A 20849-nucleotide genomic window follows, 5' to 3' on the forward strand; every position below is an offset into this window, starting at 1 on the left:
TTGCATCTCTCTGACGATGAGTGATATTAAACATCTTTCACATGTCTATTGGCCATCTGTGTGTCCTCTTTGGAGAATTGCCTGTTCAGGTTCTTTGCTCATTTTTTTTTTCTTTTTGTATTTTTTTGAAGCTGGAAACAGGGAGGCAGTCAGACAGACTCCCTCATGTGTCCAACCAGGATCCACCCGGCATGCCCACCAGAGGGCGATGCTCTGCCCATCTGGGACGTTGCTCTGTTGCAACCAGAGCCATTCTAGCGCCTGAGGCAGATGCTACAGAGCCATCCTCAGCGCCCGGGGCCAACTTTGCTCCAATGGAGCCTTGGCTGCGGGAGGGGAAGAGAGAGACAGAGAGGAGGGAGAGGGGGATGGGTGGAGAAGCAGATGGGCGCTTCTCCTGTGTGCCCTGGCAGGGAATCTTGAACCCAGGACTCCTGCATGCCAGGCCGACGCTCTACCACTGAGCCAACTGGCCAGGGCCACCTGTTACTTTCAATGCAAAAACTTTAATCTTGTTCTCTTGTTTTTATGCCTTGCCTGTTTTATCCTGGAGATACAAGACAAGTTGTGTGATATAAACATTCAGGTCCTGTGCAAAGTACTGCAGTCTAGTTTTAAAATCTGTGAGCTTTTCTGCATTCAGTTTGCTTGATTTTTTTTTAATCTGGACGTTTTCAGCTCAACTGGTAGAAGATATACAGCAAACATTCCACATAATTGAATTGTAGCTTGGGTTCTTTGTTACCAGGATTCTCCCATTTTCTGCTTCTTCTGGAGGGAGAGGAATGTATTCCAATAAAGTATCAAACTGTTTCATTAATTATTTTAGCTTTTCTATGTCACCACAAAATGAACTTAGTTCCACCAACAGTTTCAATACCCTCAACTGTATATTGAGACTTTCTAATGGGGTAGTCAAGGAGCTGAGGTTAGGATGAACACCCTCACAGAAATAAGTAACAAACCGCACATTTTTAAAGAAGAGGGGTACTGCCTGCCAAGTGCACTGTAAGAGCCTCTTCACACAATCGGGATCTGGCGGGTTGAAGGTTTGTTCCAGGTCAACCTGTTCAGCTACCAACTATACAAGTTGTTGTCTTCCATTCACTGTCTACAAACTTTTTAACCAAGATAGTACCTTAATGAAGAGGACAAATTCTTCACCAGTTCTCGCCTGACCAGGTGGTGGCGCAGTGGATAGAGCATCGGACTGGGATGCGGAAGGACCCAGGTTCGAGACCCGAGCTCTCCAGCTTGAGCGCGGGCTCATCTGGCTTGAGCAAAAAAAGCTCACCAGCTTGGACCCAAGGTCGCTGGCTCCAGCAAGGGGTTACTCGGTCTGCTGAAGGCCCGCGGTCAAGTCACATATGAGAAAGCAATCAATGAACAACTAAGAACGCGCAACGAAAAACTAATGATTGATGCTTCTCATCTCTCTCCATTCCTGTCTGTCTGTCCCTGTCTATCTCTGCCTCTGTAAAAAAAAAAAAAAAAAAAAAAAAAATTCTTAACCAGTTCTCATCTTCTAGGACTTTTTTTTTTTTTTTTTTACAGAGACAGAGCAAGAGTCAGAGAGAGGGACGAACAGACAGAAACGGAGATGAGAAGCATCAATCATCAGTTTTTCGTTGTGAACTTTAGTTGTTCATTGATTGCTTACTCATGTGCCTTGACTGTGGGCCTTCAGCAGACTGAGTAATCCCTTGCTCAAGCCAGAGACCTTGGGTCCAAGCTGGTGAGCTTTGCTCACACCAGATGAGCCCACACTCAAGCTGGCGACCTCGGGGTCTCAAACCTGGGTCCTCTGCATCCCAGTCCGAGGCTCTATCCACTGCGCCACCGCCTGGTCAGGCTTCTAGGACCTTTTTAGATTCAGTTAGTATTAGTTCCTTTACTTCCTTTGTTAAGACTTCATCTGGTAGTCTTAAGTTTTGTAAAAAGGGTTATGATTGCTTGTTCTCTAACAAAGTCCTTTCCTTGAAAGATTTGGATGAATGAGCCATCTAACATCCTTTTGAATCCATCTGAAATAAAGTTAATGGTGTTGTTCACTAAGTTAAATTTTGCAGACCTGGAATGCCGAGGTTGACCACCACAAAGCTGGGGTCGCCAGCTTGAGCGCGGGGTGGCTGGCTTGATCCGACTTGAGTGCAGGATCATCCACAAGATCCCAAGGGCATCAGCTTAAGCCCAAGGTCACCAGCCTGAGCTGGACCTCACAGGTCCAATTCCCAGTAAAGGCACATATGAGTTGTGTAATCGAGGCACAACTAAAGTAATGAGATGATGCATCGCTTCTCGGCCTTTTGGCTAAGATCAAGTGTAGAGATGATGCTTCTCTCTCCCCCTCCCTTCCTGTCTCTCTCTAAAAAAGAAAAAAGAAAGTTTAAGTAATGATCAGTATAGAAATATTAAGGGGAGTATATGTTCATCTGCCGTGATGTGGAAGACTGTTAAAGGATATATGTTGCACTAAGACAGTAGGTCATAAACATTTTGAGGTCAGGATCCCTAGGTTTGAAGAATCTATCCAATAAAATACCTATACCCAAGATAGTATACATAGATTATTTCCTTAGCTTCTTTCTTCTGGTAACTGCCTTCACATCCACTTGGTTATCATAGGAACCTCAATACCAGGGTTTGGGAACCTATGGCTTATAAGCCAGATGTGGCTTTTTTTTTTTCCAGATGTGGCTCTTTTGATGGCTGCATCTGGCTTGCAGACAAATCTTTAATAAACAAAATAATGTTAAAAATATAAAACATTCTCATGTATTACAATCCATTCATTTCCTACCACTCATGTTTATAGGTTGCGTGTGGCTGGGGCCAATCACAGCTGTCCTCTGGGACAACACCAAATTTTTATTGGATAATGCGTAATGTACACAGGTCGTTGTATGGCTCTCATGGAATTACATTTTAAAATATGTGGCGTTCATGGCTCTGTCAGCCAAAAAAAGTTCCCGACCCCTGCTCAATACCATATAACATGAATTCACTCATGGCTGCATCTGATTGGTCAGTAAATGATCACCTGACCCAAGTCAAACTAATCAATCTAAGCCCAAATTTTTAGAACAGAAAAGGAGAAAAAGTACCAGTCTATCTTTAGATACTTGAAAAAGTAAAATGTAAGGCTTTGAAGTCATTGTTAGCCATGTTTTCTATCACATGGAGAAAGTCAGTTTGCAGCAAGGGAGAATAAAGCCAATGAGCAGAGAGAAGTATGATAGAATTCACCAAGTGTGTCCTTTATTCTAGTAGTTTCTAAGGCTCACCCAAATCACATTTCTGATTTTGGATTCTGTGGGAAATCTTTATCCTAACTTCCTTTTTCTGCTTGAACAAGTTTAGTTTGAGTTTTATTCACCTGAAACAGAGTACTACCTATACTACACAGTCAAGTGAAACTGTCTCTTCACTATCCGGGATTTACCAGGGATGAAGAACTCTCCGTGTTGATGTAATTGCTTGTGATCATATAGTTTTTGGCTAATTAGACATGAATCACCCACTAAATAAAGTAAATTCAGTATGTCTCATATTTACGAAAGTTTGTTAGCAGGTTATTGCATATATGTATGAAATAAAACTTTGTTCCATTAAAAGAATTACAAGTAGGACTACTTATGATCCAGCAATCTTATTTCTGGATATATACCAAAAGATATGATAGTGGGATTTTTATTTATTTATTGTTTTAAGTGAGGCAGGGAGAGACAGGAACGTCGAGCTGCTCCTGTACGTGCCCTGGCTGGGGATCAATCCAGCAACCTCTGCACTCCAGGATGATGCTCCAACCAACTGAGCTATCTAGGCCTTTTTTTTTTTTTTTTTTTTTTTAAATTGAGAGAGAGAAAGAGAGAGGGAGGGGAAAGGGAAGCATTGGTTGCTTCCCATGTGTACCCTGACTGGGGATTGAACCCATAAACTTGTTTAGAGATGATGCTCTTAACCAACTGAGCTAACAGGCCAGGGTGAAAGTGGGATATTTAGGAGGTATTTGCACACCCATGTTCACAGCAGCAGTATTCACAATAGCCACAAGGTGGAAGAAACCTCTGTCCATAAATAGATGAAGTGATAAACAAAATGTGGTATATATACACAACGGAGTACTATTCAGCCTTTAAAAAAGGAAGGAATCGACCTGACCAGGTGGTGGCGCAGTGGATAGAGCGTCGGACTGGGATGCGGAAGGACCCAGGTTCGAGACCCCGAGGTCACCAGCTTGAGCGCGGGCTCATCTGGCTTGAGCAAAGAGCTCACCAGCTTGGACCCAAGGTCGCTGGCTCCAGCAGGGGGTTACTTGGTCTGCTGAAGGCCCACGGTCAAGGCACATGTGAGAAAGCAATCAATGAACAACTAAGAAGTCGCAATGCGCAACAAGAAACTGATGATTGATGCTTCTTATCTCTCTCTGTCCCTGTCTATCTCTGCCTCTGTAAAAAAAAAAAAAAAAAAAAAAAAAAGGAAGGAATCGCCTGACCAGGCAGTGGCGCAGTGGATAAAGCGTTGGACTGGGATGCCGAGGACCCAGGTTCGAGACCCTGAGGTCGCCAGCTTGAGCGTGGGCTCATTTGGTTTGAGCAAAGCTCACCAGCTTAGACCCAAGGTCGCTGGCTTAAGCAAAGGTCACTCGGTCTGCTGAAGGCCCACGGTCAAGGCACATATGAGAAAGCAATCAATGAACAACTAAGGTGTCGCAATGCGCAACGAGAAACTAATGATTGATGCTTCTCATCTCTCCGTTCCTGTCTGTCCCTGTCTATCCCTCTCTCTGACTCTCTCTCTGTCTCTGTTAAAAAAAAAAAAAAAAAAAAAAGGAAGGAATCCTGTCATGTTACAACATGGATGTACCTTGAGGACATTATGCTAAGTTAAATAAGCCAATCACAAAAAGATAAAAGTATATGACTCCACTTCTATCAGGTATCTAAAGTAGTCAAGCCCTGGCTGAATAGCTCAGGTGGTTAGAGCATCATCCCAAAGTGCAGAGGTTGCCGGCTAGATCCCTAGTTAGGGTACTACAGGAACAGGAATGCATCAGATGTTCCTGTCCCTCTCTCTCCCTTCCTCTCACAAAATAATAATAATAAAGTAGTCAAATTCATAGAAACAGAAGGTAAAATGGTGCTTGCTAGGGCACTGGTGTAGGAAGGGGAAGGGGAGCTGTATAGAGCCGTGGGTTTCAATCACCTTCTCTGGTACCAGTCTGCAAGAGTTATCCACTGTGATGTTGTATGATGGCTGAAAAACACTGGTATAGAGTATCAGTGATGCAAGAAGAAGAAATCCTGGAGATCTGTTTCACAATATAAATATACTTAACATTACTGAACATTTAAAAATGGCTAGAATGGTAAACTTCATGTGTATTTTCTTATCACAATAAATAATTAAATTTTAAAAATCCCATCACCCTTTTTGCAGGAATGGAATCAAAACAGTGTGGTACTGATACAATATAGACAGAGATCAATGGAAAAGTATCAAGAGTCCAGAAATCTATATATAGTCAATTGATTTTCTACAAGACCATTCAATTCAATAAAGAACAGTCTCTTTGACAAATGATGCTGGGGAAAGTGGATATCAACATGTAATAGAAAGAAGTTGGACCCCTATCTCATGTCATATACGATCAAAAATCTAAATGTAAGAGCAAAAACTATAAAACTTTTTTTAAAAAAAGTATTTTTTGCTAATTGACTTTAGCAAGGGAAGAGGGAGAAAGAGAAACAGAAATCTCAATCTGTTTCTGTATGTGCCTTGACTGGGATTGAACTGTCAACCTTTACATAGCAGAACAAAGCTCCTACCAACTGAGCTATTTGGTCAGGGCTAAAACTCTTAAAATAAAATATAGGGGTAAATCTTCATGATCTTGGATTTGCCACTGGATTCTCAGATACAACACCAGAGGCACAATCAACAAAAAAAAGTTGGATTGTTATCAAAATTAAAATTTGTCAAAGACTCAGGCAACAAAATAAAAAATAGACAAGTGGGACTACATCAAACTAAAAAGCTTCTGTACAGCAAAGGAAGCAATTAACAGAGTGCAAGGCAATTTATGGAAGAAAATATCTGCAAACCATATTTCTGATAAGGGATTAATATTAAAAAATATGTAAGGAACGCTTTCAACTCTATAGGAAAAAAAAATAAGCCAATTAAAATATGGGCAAAAGATTTGAATAGATGTTTCTCCACAGAAGACATACAAATGACTAGATTCAGAGAACTTTCAGGTTGGTGAACAGGAAGGCATCCACATGCCCAGCAGGTGGCATACCCTGAGCTCTATGGGGTTAGAAGCACCTGAGCTCAATATCCTTCCAGATCTTACCCTATGTATCTATCTCTTCATCTGGCCATTCATTTATACCCACTAATATCTTTTATAATACATCAGTAATCTAGCAAGTAAACTCTTTTCCTGACTTCTGTGAGCCATTCTAGCAAATTATTGAACCTGAAGAGAGGACTGTAGGAATATCTGATTTATGGTTGGTCAGAAGGTGACAACTGGAACTTGAGACTGGCAATGTGGGAATGAACCCTTAATTTATGGAATCTGATCTTCTCTTTAGGTAGGTAGTGTCAGAATTGAGTTAAATTGTAGGACCCTAGCTGGTCTCAGTGAATTGCTTAGTGTGAGGAAACCCCCACACATTTGAAGTACAGAGTGTTCTCTAAGTAGTGAATAAAGGAAAATGAGATTTTCTTTTCAGGTATCTAATAGTCAAACACATAGAAGCAGGGCAGAATGGTGCTATCAGTGGTTGGGAGCAGGAGAAAATGGGGAATTGCTATTCCACAGATATCAAGTTTCAATTACGCAAGATGATTAAGTTCTAGAGATCTGTTGTACAACACTCTATTTATAGTTAACAATGCTGTATTGTACAAATAAAAATTTTTAAGGGGTAGAGCTCATGTTATATGTTCTTACCACAATAAAAACATATTTAGGCCCTGGCCGGTTGGCTCAGCGGTGGAGCGTCGGCCTGGCGTGCGGGGGACCCGGGTTCGATTCCCGGCCAGGGCACATAGGAGAAGCGCCCATCTGCTTCTCCACACCCCCCCCCTCCTTCCTCTCTGTCTCTCTCTTCCCCTCCCGCAGCCAAGGCTCCATTGGAGCAGAGATGGCCCGGGCGCTGGGGATGGCTCCTTGGCTTCTGCCCCAGGCGCTAGAGTGGCTCTGGTTGGGGCAGAGCATCGCCCCCTGGTGGGCAGACCTTCACCCCTGGTGGGCGTGCCGGGTGGATCCCGGTCGGGCGCATGCGGGAGTCTGTCTGACTGTCTCTCCCCGTTTCCAGCTTCAGAAAGAAAAAAAAAAAAATTTAAAAAACACAAAAAACATATTTAAACTTTTTTCAATCAACTGTATAGAAAACCTACAAAATGGAAGAAAATATTTGCAAATCATATATCTGATAATAGTTTTTTTTTTTTAAGATTTTTTAAAAATTTTATTTATTCATTTTAGAGAGGAGAGAGAGAGGGAGAGAGAGAAACAGGGGGGAGGAGCTGGAAGCATCAACTCCCATATGTGCCTTGACCAGGCAAGCCCAGGGTTTCGAACCGGCGACCTCAGCATTTCGAGGTCGATGCTTTATCCACTGCGCCCCCACAGGTCAGGCATGATAATAGTTTTATATTAAAATATATATAGAACTCTTATAACTTACAACAAAAAGGGTAACAACCCAATTCAAAAATGGGCAAAAGATCTGAACAGACATTTCTTCAAAGATATATAAATGGGCAAAAAGCACATGCAAAGAAATTAAACATTATAATAGGGAAATGCAAATTAAAACCATGAGGTAGTAACATTTCACTCCCACTTGGCTAGTTACAATCAGGACAGAAAATAAATATTGGTGATGATGTCGAGAAATTGGAAACCTGGTATGTTGCTGGTGGAAATGTTAAATGGCTCAGCCACTGTGGAAAAGTTTCACAAATCCTTAAAAAGTTAATCATATAAATATCACATGACTCAGCAATTCTACTCCTTGGTACATACTAAAGAACTGAAAAGACAAATTCAAACACAAATCTGTATACAAATGTTCATAATAGCATTATTCACAAAGCCAAAAGGTAGAAACAATCTAAACATCCATCAACTGATGAATGGATATAAAAATGTAGTATAGTGCTGGCCTGGTAACTCAGTTGGTTTGAGTGTTGCCCTGATACGCCAAGGTTGCAGGTTCAATCCCCAGTCAGGGCACATACAAGACTCAACCAATTAATGCATAAATAAGTGAAACAATAAATCGATGTTTCTCTCTCCCTTCCTAAAATAAACTTTTTAGCCTGACCTGTGGTGGCACAGTGGATAAAGCATCGACCTGGAAATGCTGAGGTGGCCGGTTCAAAACCCTGGGCTTGCCTGGTCAAGGAACATACGGGAGTTGATGCTTAGAGCTCTTCCCCCCCCTTCTCTTTCTCTGTCTTTCCCTCTCCTCTCTAAAATGAATAAAAAAAAATTAAAAAATAAACTTTTAAAAAAACTTAAAAATGTAGTATATGTATACAATAGAATATCACAGTCCTAAAAAAGACTGAGGTACTGATGCATGCTATAAATTGGATGAACCTTGAAAACACTATGGTAAGCAAAAAAAGACAGACATAAAAGGTCTCTTATTTTATGATTCTATATATGAAATGCCCAGAATAGGCAAATTCATCAAGACAAAAAAGTAGATTAATGGTTACCAGTGGCTGGGAGGATGGGAGGAAGGGGAAATGGGGAATGACTGCTTATTGGGTATGGGTTTCCTCTTGGATGACGAAAGTTTTGAAACTAGAAAAGAGGTAACAGCTTCATTACACTGTGAATGTGCTAAATGCCATTAAATAATATACCTTAATATGGTTAATTATGTCATGTGAATTTACTTCAATTAAAAAAACAACAACCACAATGAGATATCACCACACCAGTCAGAATGACGCTCATCAACGAAACAACACAGAATAAGTGCTGGCGAGGATATGGAGAAAAGGGAACCCTCCTGCACTGCTGGTGGGAATGCAGACTGGTGCAGCCACTGTGGAAAAGTATGGAGATTCCTCAAAAAATTAAAAATCGAACTGCCTTTTGACCCAGCTACCCCACTGTTAGGAATATGCCCCAAGAACACCATAGCACTGTTTCAAAAGGAGAAATGCACCCCCATATTTATGGCAGCATTGTTCACAATAGCAAAGATCTGGAAACAGCCCAAGTGTCCATCAGTGGACGAGTGGATTAAAAAGCTTTGGTACATATATACAATGGAATACTATGGGGCCATGAAAAAGAAAAGCTTACCTTTTGTGACAACATGGAAGGACCTGGAAACTATTATGTTAAGTGAAATAAGCCAGGCAGAAAAAGAAAAATATCATATGACCTCGCTCATTTGAGGAATGCAATGAACAATGTGAACTGAGGAACCGAATTGAGACAGAGGAGAGATCAAAGGGACCAGAGGAAAAGAGGACAGAGGGAAAGGGGATGATAGAAGGGGATAAACCTGAAGGGAAGGGGGGAGGGCGCTATGGGGAGGGGGGCCAGGGAGATGTTGAGGGGAATACAGGGGATGCATTCAGGGCAACACTAGAATCTATGTAAAAACAATAAATTAAAATCAATAAAAAAACAACAACAACCAGAAAAACCAGACACACAGGGTATAAAAAAAGGGATGTATTTACAAACCAAAAAGTCCCCAAACTCTAGCTGAAGGAGTTAATAAATATAAACAATTCCTTTAAGAGCCCAACTTCACTACTTAGAAAAACCTTGGGTACCAACCCATGAGTCAGTTCCTACTCTGTGGCCTCTTCCAACCCAAGAAATAATCTCTCCCTAGGCCACAGCTCTCAGTCCTGTTGCCAGTCTTCCTGTGCCCAGGTAGGCATGGATGAAAAGTACTCAAAGCCTGGCCCTTTATAGCGCAGGGCATGCAGAAACATCACAAGGTCCCGGGGCAAGGGGTCCTGTCGAACCACTCGGCACTCTGCACAGAGGGGGTCTATCTCTTGGCCCACAATATCTGTTTCAGCTGCATTCGCTGGTGCTGAGGCCATTGTGTCCAGACTCTGAGGGGCTGCCTCAAGTACTCCATCCATCTTTTGAGCAGATGCAGTCAATTCTTTCAGGTGGTTCTCGCTCAGCTCTGAGGAGGGAGCTGTAGAGTTTGTGAGTCCTGGGGACAGGTCACCTTCACAGATATCTAGCACATCCAGGCTCTGTTTGGCTTGGTGTTCTGCCACAAGGTCCTGCAGCAATTCCTCATCTGTCTTGGGAATATGGCCGCCCCGGCCCCGAGAGGGGCCCCAGGCTACTGAGTTGTAGATAGGGTCATTGAGGATGGGGTGGCCGAGGAACTGGAGGTGAACTCGGATCTGGTGGGTGCGACCTGTGAGTGGCCGACATCGTACCACACTGGAGTGGCCATTGTAGCTCAGTCTCTGGAACACTGTCTCACAGGGCTTGCCCCGAGCATCTACACGGCACACCCCTACCTTGTAAGACACTACCAAGATGGGTTCCTTGCAAGTCACTTCCTCAGCGGGGAACTCTCCCTCCACCCGGCACACGTACTCCTTCTCCAGCTACACAGAAAAGAAGAGGGGAAAAATCAGCACAAAGCCTAAATTCATGAAGCCCAGTCCCCCTGCAAGTAGTGAGGAATGCACCAGTGTCAGATATAAGACACAAATCCTGGGGCCACCGATTGCCAGTTTTGTGATTCTACACACATTACTTACCGTCTTTAAATCCTATTAACTCGTCTAGAAAAAAGTGAGATATGAGAATCATTTACTTCAAAGGGCCGTTATAAGAATTTGTAAGTTAGGCCCTAACGTTCTTGTTACACAGCCTGGTATATAGTAAACACTAAAAAATGTATCACAATCAGATCCAGAATTACAAGTCTCAAGACCACAGTCACCAATATTTAACTCTTCTATCCAAGCCTCTTCCAATTTCATCCACAATGTTTCCACCAAGAAGGCTCTCCCACAATCTTAAAAATCTCACTCAATCTGTCAGCACCTTAAAACTTGAAAAGAGTGGCCTGGTCAGAGAGCTTGGATCACCCTGAAGTACAGAGGTTGCAAGTTTGATCCCCAGTCAGGGAACATACAGGAACTTCCTGTCTCTCTTACTCCCTCTCTCTAAAATCAATAAAATAAACATTTAAAACTTCAAAAAAGCCTGACCAGGCGGTGGTGCAGTGGATGGAGCGTCGGACTGGGATGTGGAGGAACCAGGGTCGAGACCCCGAGGTCGCCAGCTTGAGCACAGGCTCATCTGGTTTGAGCAAGGCTCACCAGCTTGAGCACAAGGTCACTGGCTCAAGCAAGGGATCACTCCGTCGGCTGTAGCCCCACCAGTCAAGGCACATGTGAGAAATCAATCAATGAACAACTAAGGAGCCACAACAAAGAACTGATGTTTCTCATCTCTCTCCCTTCCTATCTGTCTGTCCCTACTGTCCCTCTTTCTGACTCTGCTTCTGTTCCCCCCCCAAAAAAAATAAACAAAAAATTTCAAAAGAGCAAACTACCAAGAGAGGCAGTCTATGCCATCTCTAAAAATCTCTTGAAACATAAGAGATAATAACCTGTCTTTGGAACTTTAGGAATTAACCTCCCCCCTGTAATTAGGAAGCTTGGCAAGATAAATACAAAGACCCACTTCAGAAAGAACTCAGTGATGCCCTTGACACATAGCATTTGTGGCCCCAGGAAGTGACCTGCATGAGACAAAAGCCAGGCTCACCTGCCGGTCCCGAACCTGCTCATGTATTCTCTCCGAAACAGCTGCTGTCTTGGCAAACATGAGAACCCCTGAGGTAAGGCGGTCCAGCCGATGCAGTGGGTGTAGCTCCTTAAGTTGGTGCTCCTTGCCCAGGATGAAGATGACCGTGTTGTGTCGGAATCGGCCACAGGGATGAACAGGAATGGAAGAAGGCTTGTCTACAACCACCATTTCTTCATTCTCAGCCAGCAGGCGGATAGGCTCTGCTGTGACTGGTGGCTCATGCCTGTGTACTGTGTTCCGCAAGAAATCATTGTCCTGCCAACGACAAACGCAATCAGTCAGCCCAGGGGCCAGCAACTATAATCTGTCAACTTCTCACGCAGCTTCCTGTTATGGACACAGAATGGTCACAGTATATCCTTACACATAAAAAGCAGTATGTATAGTGCATTCTCATTTTGTAAAAATGCAGACACACACACAGGCAGATAGTAAGCATTGAAAAAAAACTAGGATATACACAAAAATGTTAATGGTACTATCTCCTGGTGGTGAGATTATGGATGTTTTTTTATTTTGCTTATTTGTATTTTCTCTACAATGTCCTATTTAAAAGGAAACGTTTTCTAAAATGGAGGGGGAAAACCTTCATAAACCATCACTTTTCATGACCTTGAAGCAATAACACCAAGCTTTAAGTCCTGAGATATGAGCTCTAAATCTGGATTTCCCACAGACTCACTGCAAGTCACTTAACTTCTCTGGGCCTCAGTTTCCTTATCTGAAAAATGTGAGGGCTAGACCAAACCTGTGCTTTTCAAAACTGGGGTGGGAGGGGTTATTCAAAGCACCCATTCCTTAAGTGCTGAAATTGTCTTGTCTCCTCTCACTCTGGTGAGCCAGTGTTACTGACAGGGGTGTCTAGTACATCTTAGCTGTGAAGTAATTTTAAAAGGTCAAAGCACTGGGCTAGACACCTCTAGTCTTTATCCCTGACAGTCACAATTCTATCATCAGGCTCTATAACAAATACTTTAATTAGTTATAAGAACACAAGCTTTGGTGTGACATAGTTGCCTTACCTCTGTGAGGTTTACTTTGAGTTTCCTCACAGGTAAAATGAGGTGACAATACCAACTCCACAAGGTTGTTGATAAAATTAAATGTTAAAAGTACTTAAAATGCTTAACTCTGTGCTGGACACATAGGAAGGAGACATAAATGACAGCTTCTACTATACTATTTGTACAGAGATCCACAAGGCAAAATACAAAGTGATCAATGCCATTGTCAGTGGCACAAGACGGCATAAAAGGAGCCACAAGAATCCCAACTTCTGTCCCTTGGGAACAAGGAAGCACTGTTTTTGAAGCACTGAGGCTACTTGTGGAGATGACGTGAGAAGGGGGGCTGAAAATGAAAGCTAGAAAGCTTTGGAATTGTCCCCTTTTACTTCAGTACCTATGCCCTACTAGCTGAGAAAAAACCCTGCCCCTTTCCTCGCCGCCCCCTTCAAGACTCCACCTTGAGCACAATGCTGAGGTCCTGTACCGGTTCCTCGTTGAGGCGCAGGCGCCCCGCTCGGACCGCGGCCTCGTAGTAGGCCAGGGGATGGGCTCGAAACTCAGTGCTAAAGACGTGCTGCAAGCTGTGGCCCACCCAGCGGCCTTTACAGTAGGTTCTGAAGTCAAAGTAATAGGGCCGCACTTTGCGCAGTCCGCCTTCGTAATAGTAGCTGGTCTCTGCAAAATGCTCATCGTTGAAGCTCACGCCTGCCCGCCGCTTCTTTGGGGGCGGCACCACGCGTTCTGCAGTCGCGACCCGCCGCTTCTTCTGCTTGCCTGGTCCCAGCGCTGCAGCAAAGGCCAGCTCCTCGCGCCCTGTGGCCTGTTTCCTGTCCACCGGGGCAGCCTCCAGGCTCTTTGGGGGCGGTTCACCCATCGCTTCGCCATCCGCGTCTCCATTTTGCTGCGCCGGAGCCCTCAGTCCGCTTGCTGCCTCATCCCGGGTCGAGAGCGTTTCTGCCATCGCGCCACTACCGCCACTCCAAGTCCTGGCAAAGCTGACGAACCGGAGCTTAAAACAACCTTGCCCAAGTTTCAGAAGCCACACGCGGCCACCTAGCCACATAACCGCGCAAGCGCCACTCCGGGTCGCGATCTGAATACGTCACTCAGTACCAACCAATCAGTGAGGCCCAGTGCCGCGGCGGGGACTGCGAAGAAAAGGAGTGAAAAGTGAGTTGAATGAGTTGAGTGATAAATTGAGAGACCACAAGGGAGACCTAACAAAAGTATTGTTTTCCTGTGGATACACTCGGAGTTCCTTGGGTGTGGAAAAACTCCAGAAAGAAACTTTATTTAAAGCAAAGCAGACTTTAAAACAAAACAAAACAAAACAGAATGGTACACTATGAACACGCTAAGAATATTTAAGAATTGTGTTGTATACGTTAAAAGAGTGAATGTTTTGTGCCTTATATCTCAATAAGGTTATTATGTATGTAGTTAAAAATACACCCCCCCCAGAAAAAAATTAGCTAAAATTAACATACACCACAGACGCAATGTTTTCACACCTGCCTTTTCCCCTAACAGCATGAAAAGGATTAGAGATCTCCCATTTGCCTCCCACATGCTCCTGCACTGAGATTAAAGCTGCAAGTGGATCAGAAGATGTATTTTTTTTTTTTTTTTTTGTACTTTTCTGAAGCTGGAAACGGGGAGAGACAGTCACATGCGCCCGACCGGGATTCACCCGGCACGCCCACCAGGGGCGATGCTCTGCCCACCAGGGGCGATGCTCTGCCCACCAGGGGGTGATGCTCTGCCCCTCCGGGGCGTAGCTCTGCCGCGACCAGAGCCACTCTAGCGCCTGGGGCAGAGCCCAAGGAGCCATCCCCAGCGCCCCGGCCATCTTTGCTCCAATGGAGCCTTGGCTGCGGGAGGGGAAGAGAGAGACAGAGAGGAAGGAGGGGGTGGGGGTAGAGAAGCAAATGGGCGCTTCTCCTATGTGCCCTGGCCGGGAATCGATCCCGAGTCCCCCGCACACCAGGCCAACGCTCTACCGCTGAGCCAACCGGCCAAGGCCAGAAGATGTATTTATCAGAGTTGTTAAATGCAAAATACTAAAACCAACCCTGGTTAACTTAATCACAGGGATTATTAAAAGGATATTAGTATCTCATAGAATATCACAAGAAAGTTGGAGAACAGGCTCAGAAAAACAGCCAAATTAAGAGAAGCTAAAGGCCTCTGCGAACCAGTACATGACAAAAGGATGAATTGTATGTTATGGGAATTGTATTTCAATAAAGTTGTAATTTTTTAAAAAGAGAATATTTTTTCAGAATGTGTCTGAAGTACAGATAAGGAGAGAGGTAGAGAGATCTGGAGAGGGAGTTCTTATGGGATTGTATAAAGCCTTACTATACAAAATGTGGTCTGTAGATTAGCAACATGGCCAACACTTGGCAATTTCTTGGCACTGCAGAATCTTGTTTCTCCATTTCTCTGGACCTACTCAATGAGAAACTGAATTTTACGAGATCCACAGATGATTTATCTGAATATTAGTTTGGAAAGCACTGGTATAGACCAGTAATACAAACACCAGTCATATTCTTTGAACATTCAGCATCTTCTCAACATTTTTCTTTTGTTTGGGGAATTTCCCACATAAGTACTGCCTTCAAGAGGTGGAAGTCAGAAACTGGCTTTCCCAACTTCCCTTGCAGCTTGAATACTGGTGTTTCACCTGGGCTCTATTGATCAGGCAGCGCCTTTGGTACAGAGGCACACAGTAAAGAATACAAGCATCGTTTCTGACAAGATAGTATAGATTTGGGGGACTAATAGTGCGGGAGGTCCTTGTGTCCAGTTCCAAGTCAGCAATGTAAGCTGCAGTGCCTAAGTTTAGTGGCAGTGTGGTGTTCCCCGAGCAGCTCCTCAGTGAGGTTAGGACACTCACTGTTCCTGGCTCTAAAGACCCTAACCCTGACTCTCTGGCCCATCTTGAGATTGTCTAAACTACTCAATATATTTTAATATATTTGTGCTGTACAATAGAGTAGCTATTAACTACATGTGGCTATTTACATTTAAATTAATTAAAATGACATAAAACTCAATATTTAGTTCTTCAGTTGCACAAGTTACATTTCAAGTGCTCAATAGCCACTTAAAGCCTGTGGCTACCATATTGGATAACTCAGATTCAAAACATTTTATCATCACAGAAAGTTCTATTGGACAGAGCAGCTTTAATCAATTCCTTTTACCCTTTAAACTGGCTAGAAAGAATTCTACTGTTTGAACTAAGAACTTCAACTGTATGTAGCTTACTATGATAAGGACTTACGTATTTTTGTGTGTGTGTGACTGAGACAGAGACAGAGAGACAGAGAGAGGGACAGATAGGAAGGGAGAGAGATGAGAAGCATCAATTCTTTGTTACAGCACCTTAGTTGTTCATTGTTTGCTTTCTCATATGTGCCTTGACTTGGGGGCTTCAGAAGAGACTTGGGGGCTCCAGCAGAGCAAGTGACCCCTTGCTCAAGCCAGTGACTTTGGGCTCAAGCCAGTGACCTTGGGCTTCAAGCCAGCAACCTTTGGGCTCAAGTCAACGAACTCAAGCTGGTGAGCCCAAGCTCAAGCCAGAGACTTCAGGATCTCGAACCTGGGTCCTCTGTGTCCCAGTCTGATGCTCTACCCACACTGCCACTGCCTAGGTCAGGCAAGAATGTAAGTATTTTAAGAATAATTGGAATTCATCAAAGAGTTTTTAGGGTGTGTGTGTGTTGACATGATCCATTACAAAAGGATCACAATGGTTACAACATAAAGAAAGGAGTAAAGAGGGAATCACAAGTTCTAGCTCCAGTTCAGTGTCGTTCTTGACCATGAAGGTTCTAATTCAAACATTCACACACCAAACAGTTTGTCTAGCATCACTTGGCTCTGGAGGTACACAGGTAAAAAAGACATGGTTTCTGATCTCAGTGAAGGGATATGCTGGTCAAGGGTACAAATAAAAGACACATTTGTGCTAACTACACTGCTGTTAAATCAGGGTCCAATATATATATTTTAAATTAATTTCTAATTTTTTAATTACAGTTGACATAGAGTATTATATTAGTTTCAGATATATGACATAATGAATAGACGTTTATATAACTTACAAAGTGATTATCTGATAAGTCTAGTACCCATCTGACACCATACATAGTTATTACAATATTATTGACTATATCCCTCGTGCTGTACTTTACATCCCAGTAACTGTTTTTTTAATCTTTGTGGAAATTGGCAAAGAAGTATCATATGAGATTTTGCCTTCTTTTTCCCTTTTCTAATTTTTCCACTGACCTGAAAGAAAAGAGAGAGAGAGGAAAGAAGAAAGAGAGAGAGAAGTACCATCTCTTGTTCTACCCAGTTGTGCACTCATCCATTATTTCTCAAATGTGCCTCTACTGAGGATTGAACCCGCAACCTTGGCACACTGGGATGTTGTGCCATCCATGAGCCCACCAGCCTGTAATTGTTTTTATAACTGGCAATTGTACATCTTAATCCATTCCCATTTTTTCACCCTTACCCCTAACACCCTTCCATCTGGCAATCATCAAAATGTTCTGTGCTTCTATAAGTTTGTTTCCATTTTATTTGCTTATTTATTTTGTTATTTATTTATTTATTTTAAGTGAGAGGAGGGGATATAGTGGAATAGACTCCCTCAAGGTCCCTGACTGGGATCCACCAGCAACCTCCATCTGGGGATGATGCTCTAATCAACCGAGCCTGAGGCAGACGCTCAGACCAACCAAGCTATCCTCAGCGCCCAGGCCCATGCTCAAACCAATTGAGCCACTGGCTGTGCGAGTAGAAGAGGGAGAGAAGGAGGAGAAGAAGGGGGAGAGAAGCAGATGGTTGCTTCTCTGTGTGCCCTGACTGGGAATCGAGCCCAGGACACCCATATGCCAGAGCAATGCTCTATCTACTGAGCCAACCGGCCAGGGCCTTTATTATGTGTTTTAGATTTCACATACAAGTGGAACCACATGGCATTTGTCTTTTTCTGATATATTTGTTTTTGTCTGACTTATTTCATTTAAGATACTAACCCCTAAGTGCATCTATGTTTTTGCAAATGGCAAGATTTCATTCTTTTTTATGGCTGAGTAATATTCTATTGTATTTGCTTCCATATCTTGGCTATTGTAAATAATGCTACAATAAATATAGGGGTGCATGTCTTTTTGAATTTGTGTTTTGGGTTTCATTTGCATAAATACCCAGAAATGGAATTGCTAGGTCATAAGGTAATTCTATTTTTATTTATTTATTTATTTATTTATTTATTTATTTATTTTTTTTTTTCATTTTTCTGAAGCTGGAAACAGGGAGAGACAGTCAGACAGACTCCCGCATGCGCCCGACCGGGATCCACCCGGCACGCCCACCAGGGGCGGTGCTCTGCCCACCAGGGGGCGATGCTCTGCCCATCCTGGGCGTCGCCATATTGCGACCAGAGCCACTCTAGCGCCTGAGGCAGAGGCCACAGAGCCATGCCCAGCGCCCGGGCCATCTTTGCTCCAATGGAGCCTTGGCTGCGGGAGGGGAAGAGAGAGACAGAGAGGAAAGCGCGGCGGAGGGGTGGAGAAGCAAACGGGCGCTTCTCCTATGTGCCCTGGCCGGGAATCGAACCCGGGTCCTCCGCACGCTAGGCCGACGCTCTACCGCTGAGCCAACCGGCCAGGGCCCTATTTTTATTTTTTTGAGGAACTTCCATACTGTTTTCTATAGTGGCTGCATCAATTTACAATCCCAGTGATAGTGACCAAGGGTTTCCTTTTTTTTTTTTTTTAAGTGAGAGGTAGGGATGTGGTGAGGCAGAGACAGACTCCCACATATGCCCCAACTGGGATCCACCTAGCAAGCCCCCTACAGAGTGATGCTGCCCGCCTATCTGGGGTTGCTGCTTTGTTGCTTGGCAACCAAGCTATTTCAGTGCCTGAGGCGAGGCTATGGAGCTATCCTCAGTGCCTGGAATCAACTTGTTTGAACCATTCGAGCCATGGCTGCAGGAGGGGGAGAGAAAAAGAGAGAGAAGGAGGAGATAGGAGGGAGTGGAGAAGCAGATGGTCTCTTCTCCTGTGTACCCTGACCAGGAATCAAACCCAGGACTTCTACATGACGGGCTGATGCTCTGCCACTGAGCCAAGCAGCCAGGGCCAAGAGTTCCTTTTTCTCCACATCCTTGCCAACATTTGTTTGTTTATTTATTTTTTCAAATTTTATTTTGTTTTACTGATTTTAGAGAAAGAGAGAGAGCGAGAGACATTGATTTGTTGCTCTACTTATTTATGCATTTCTTGGTTGATTTGTGTATGTGCCCTGTCTGGGGATCAAATCCACAACCTTGGTGTGTCAGGATGATGGTCTAACCAAGCTACCTGGCCAGGGCTTGATTTATTGAGCATAGCCATTGTGAAAGGTGTGAAGTGATATCTCATTGTGGTTTTAATTTGTGTTTTCCTGATGATTTGTGATGTGCATCTTTTCATGTGTCTATTGGCCATCAGTATGCCCTCTTTGGAGAAATGTTTATTCAAGTCCTAAATAGAGTCTAAAACAGAGGGATGTTGACTGTCCTTATGTGGCTTCTCAATGTGAGAAGTCACTGGAGAGGAGGCAGTCATCATATTTTCAGCTGTGCAAGCCCAGGATCTGGTTTGGATATTTTCAGCACACATGCTAATTACTCAGAGGACGTGAGTGAATCACTAAGGATGCCAATTTGTTAATTTACAACTGTCACTTTAAGTTATGAAATATATTCCACTTGTGCCAACAGTTAAAGGAAACTTATCAAGATATTTAAGAGGCCAAATTTGAAATCAAGAGTTTGTTTGGCCCTGGCCGGTTGGCTCAGCGGTAGAGCGTCGGCCTAGCGTGCGGAGGACCCGGGTTCGATTCCCGGCCAGGGCACACAGGAGAAGCGCCCATTTGCTTCTCCACTCCTCCGCCGCGCTTTCCTCTCTGTCTCTCTCGTCCCCTCCCGCAGCCAAGGCTCCATTGGAGCAAAGATGGCCCGGGCGCTGGGGATGGCTCTGTGGCCTCTGCCTCAGGCGCTAGAGTGGCTCTGGTCGCAACATGGCGACGCCCAGGATGGGCAGAGCATCGCCCCCTGGTGGGCAGAGCGTCGCCCCTGGTGGGCGTGCCGGGTGGATCCCGGTCGGGCGCATGCGGGAGTCTGTCTGACTGTCTCTCCCTGTTTCCAGCTTCAGAAAAATGAAAAAAAAAAAAAAAAAAAAAAGAGTTTGTTTGGTGAGTAGGAAATCAGAGAAAAGGGCAGAAGTGAATTGAATGGTCATGGAATAGTTTGATGAAGCACCGATAAGCCCATGAACGTACCCCTTTCTATGAATCAGATGCTGCCAGATTTATGTTACCATAAAGGGTGCTAGTTGGAGGACTCTAAGGATCCTCTGGTGGGAGAATCCACTCCACCTATTTATTCCCTGTAAATAAGCACTGTCAAAATGTTGCCTATTATTTGCTCCTTTGTTTTGTACCCCCCTTGCTTTCCACTTCTTTTTTTGCATATTCTAAGAATGGCTATAAATGTTAACAATGGAATACCTTGTAGTTTCCTTTCACATGTTGGTAGTTATTACCACCATAGCCATGTTACTTGGCTTTAGACACATCTAGAGATTATATCATAAATTAAGTTACTCCTACTGATGGTTAGCTGATGTCTTTCTGTACATTTTTTAGGAGTAACCAGCCCGGGAAATTGGGGCTGCAGGGGTAGTAAGAGTTGCATCTAAGCATACTGATAACCTGTAAAAGATATCAAAGGACATCTTCTTTTAAAAAGGTTTTGTTTGTTTGTTTTTCTGGCCTGACCAGGCGGTGGCGCAATGTAGAGCATCCACCTGGGATGCTGAGTCCAAAATAGAGGGATGTTGAGAAACTCAGATTTGAAACCCCATGGTCGAGGGCTTGAGCCCAAAGGTCACTGGCTCAGCTGGAGCCCCTTGATCAAGGCATGT

General features: G+C 43.8%; 1 protein-coding gene and 1 pseudogene across 1 annotated transcript; both read right to left on the reverse strand.

Annotated features, from left to right (window-relative positions):
* Window positions 1-454: 454 nt before the first annotated feature.
* On the reverse strand, window positions 455-4272 carry LOC136335469 (apoptosis inhibitor 5-like; annotated as a pseudogene).
* Window positions 4273-8607: 4335 nt separating this feature from the next.
* On the reverse strand, window positions 8608-13946 carry RPUSD2 (RNA pseudouridine synthase domain containing 2). Its single transcript, XM_066277084.1, has 3 exons — window positions 13313-13946; window positions 11807-12103; window positions 8608-10632 (listed from the first exon to the last, which is right to left on the reverse strand). Exons 1-3 carry the CDS (start codon window positions 13916-13918, stop codon window positions 9898-9900), a joined length of 1638 nt encoding a protein of 545 aa, XP_066133181.1. The 5' UTR covers window positions 13919-13946; the 3' UTR covers window positions 8608-9897.
* Window positions 13947-20849: the final 6903 nt, after the last annotated feature.

This window comes from Saccopteryx bilineata, chromosome 4, assembly GCF_036850765.1.
Source record: "Saccopteryx bilineata isolate mSacBil1 chromosome 4, mSacBil1_pri_phased_curated, whole genome shotgun sequence".
Taxonomy (NCBI): domain Eukaryota; kingdom Metazoa; phylum Chordata; class Mammalia; order Chiroptera; family Emballonuridae; genus Saccopteryx; species Saccopteryx bilineata.

Coding starts and splice junctions, on each gene's coding strand:
- RPUSD2 (XM_066277084.1), bottom strand. CDS start 13,918: ATGTGGCTAGGTGGCCGCGTGTGGCTTCTGAAACTTGGGCAAGGTTGT. Junction 12,104..13,312: donor ACCTCAGCATTGTGCTCAAG/GTGGAGTCTTGA, acceptor TGTCGTTGGCAG/GACAATGATTTCTTGCGGAA. Junction 10,633..11,806: donor AGCAGGTTCGGGACCGGCAG/GTGAGCCTGGCT, acceptor TTTTCTGTGTAG/CTGGAGAAGGAGTACGTGTG.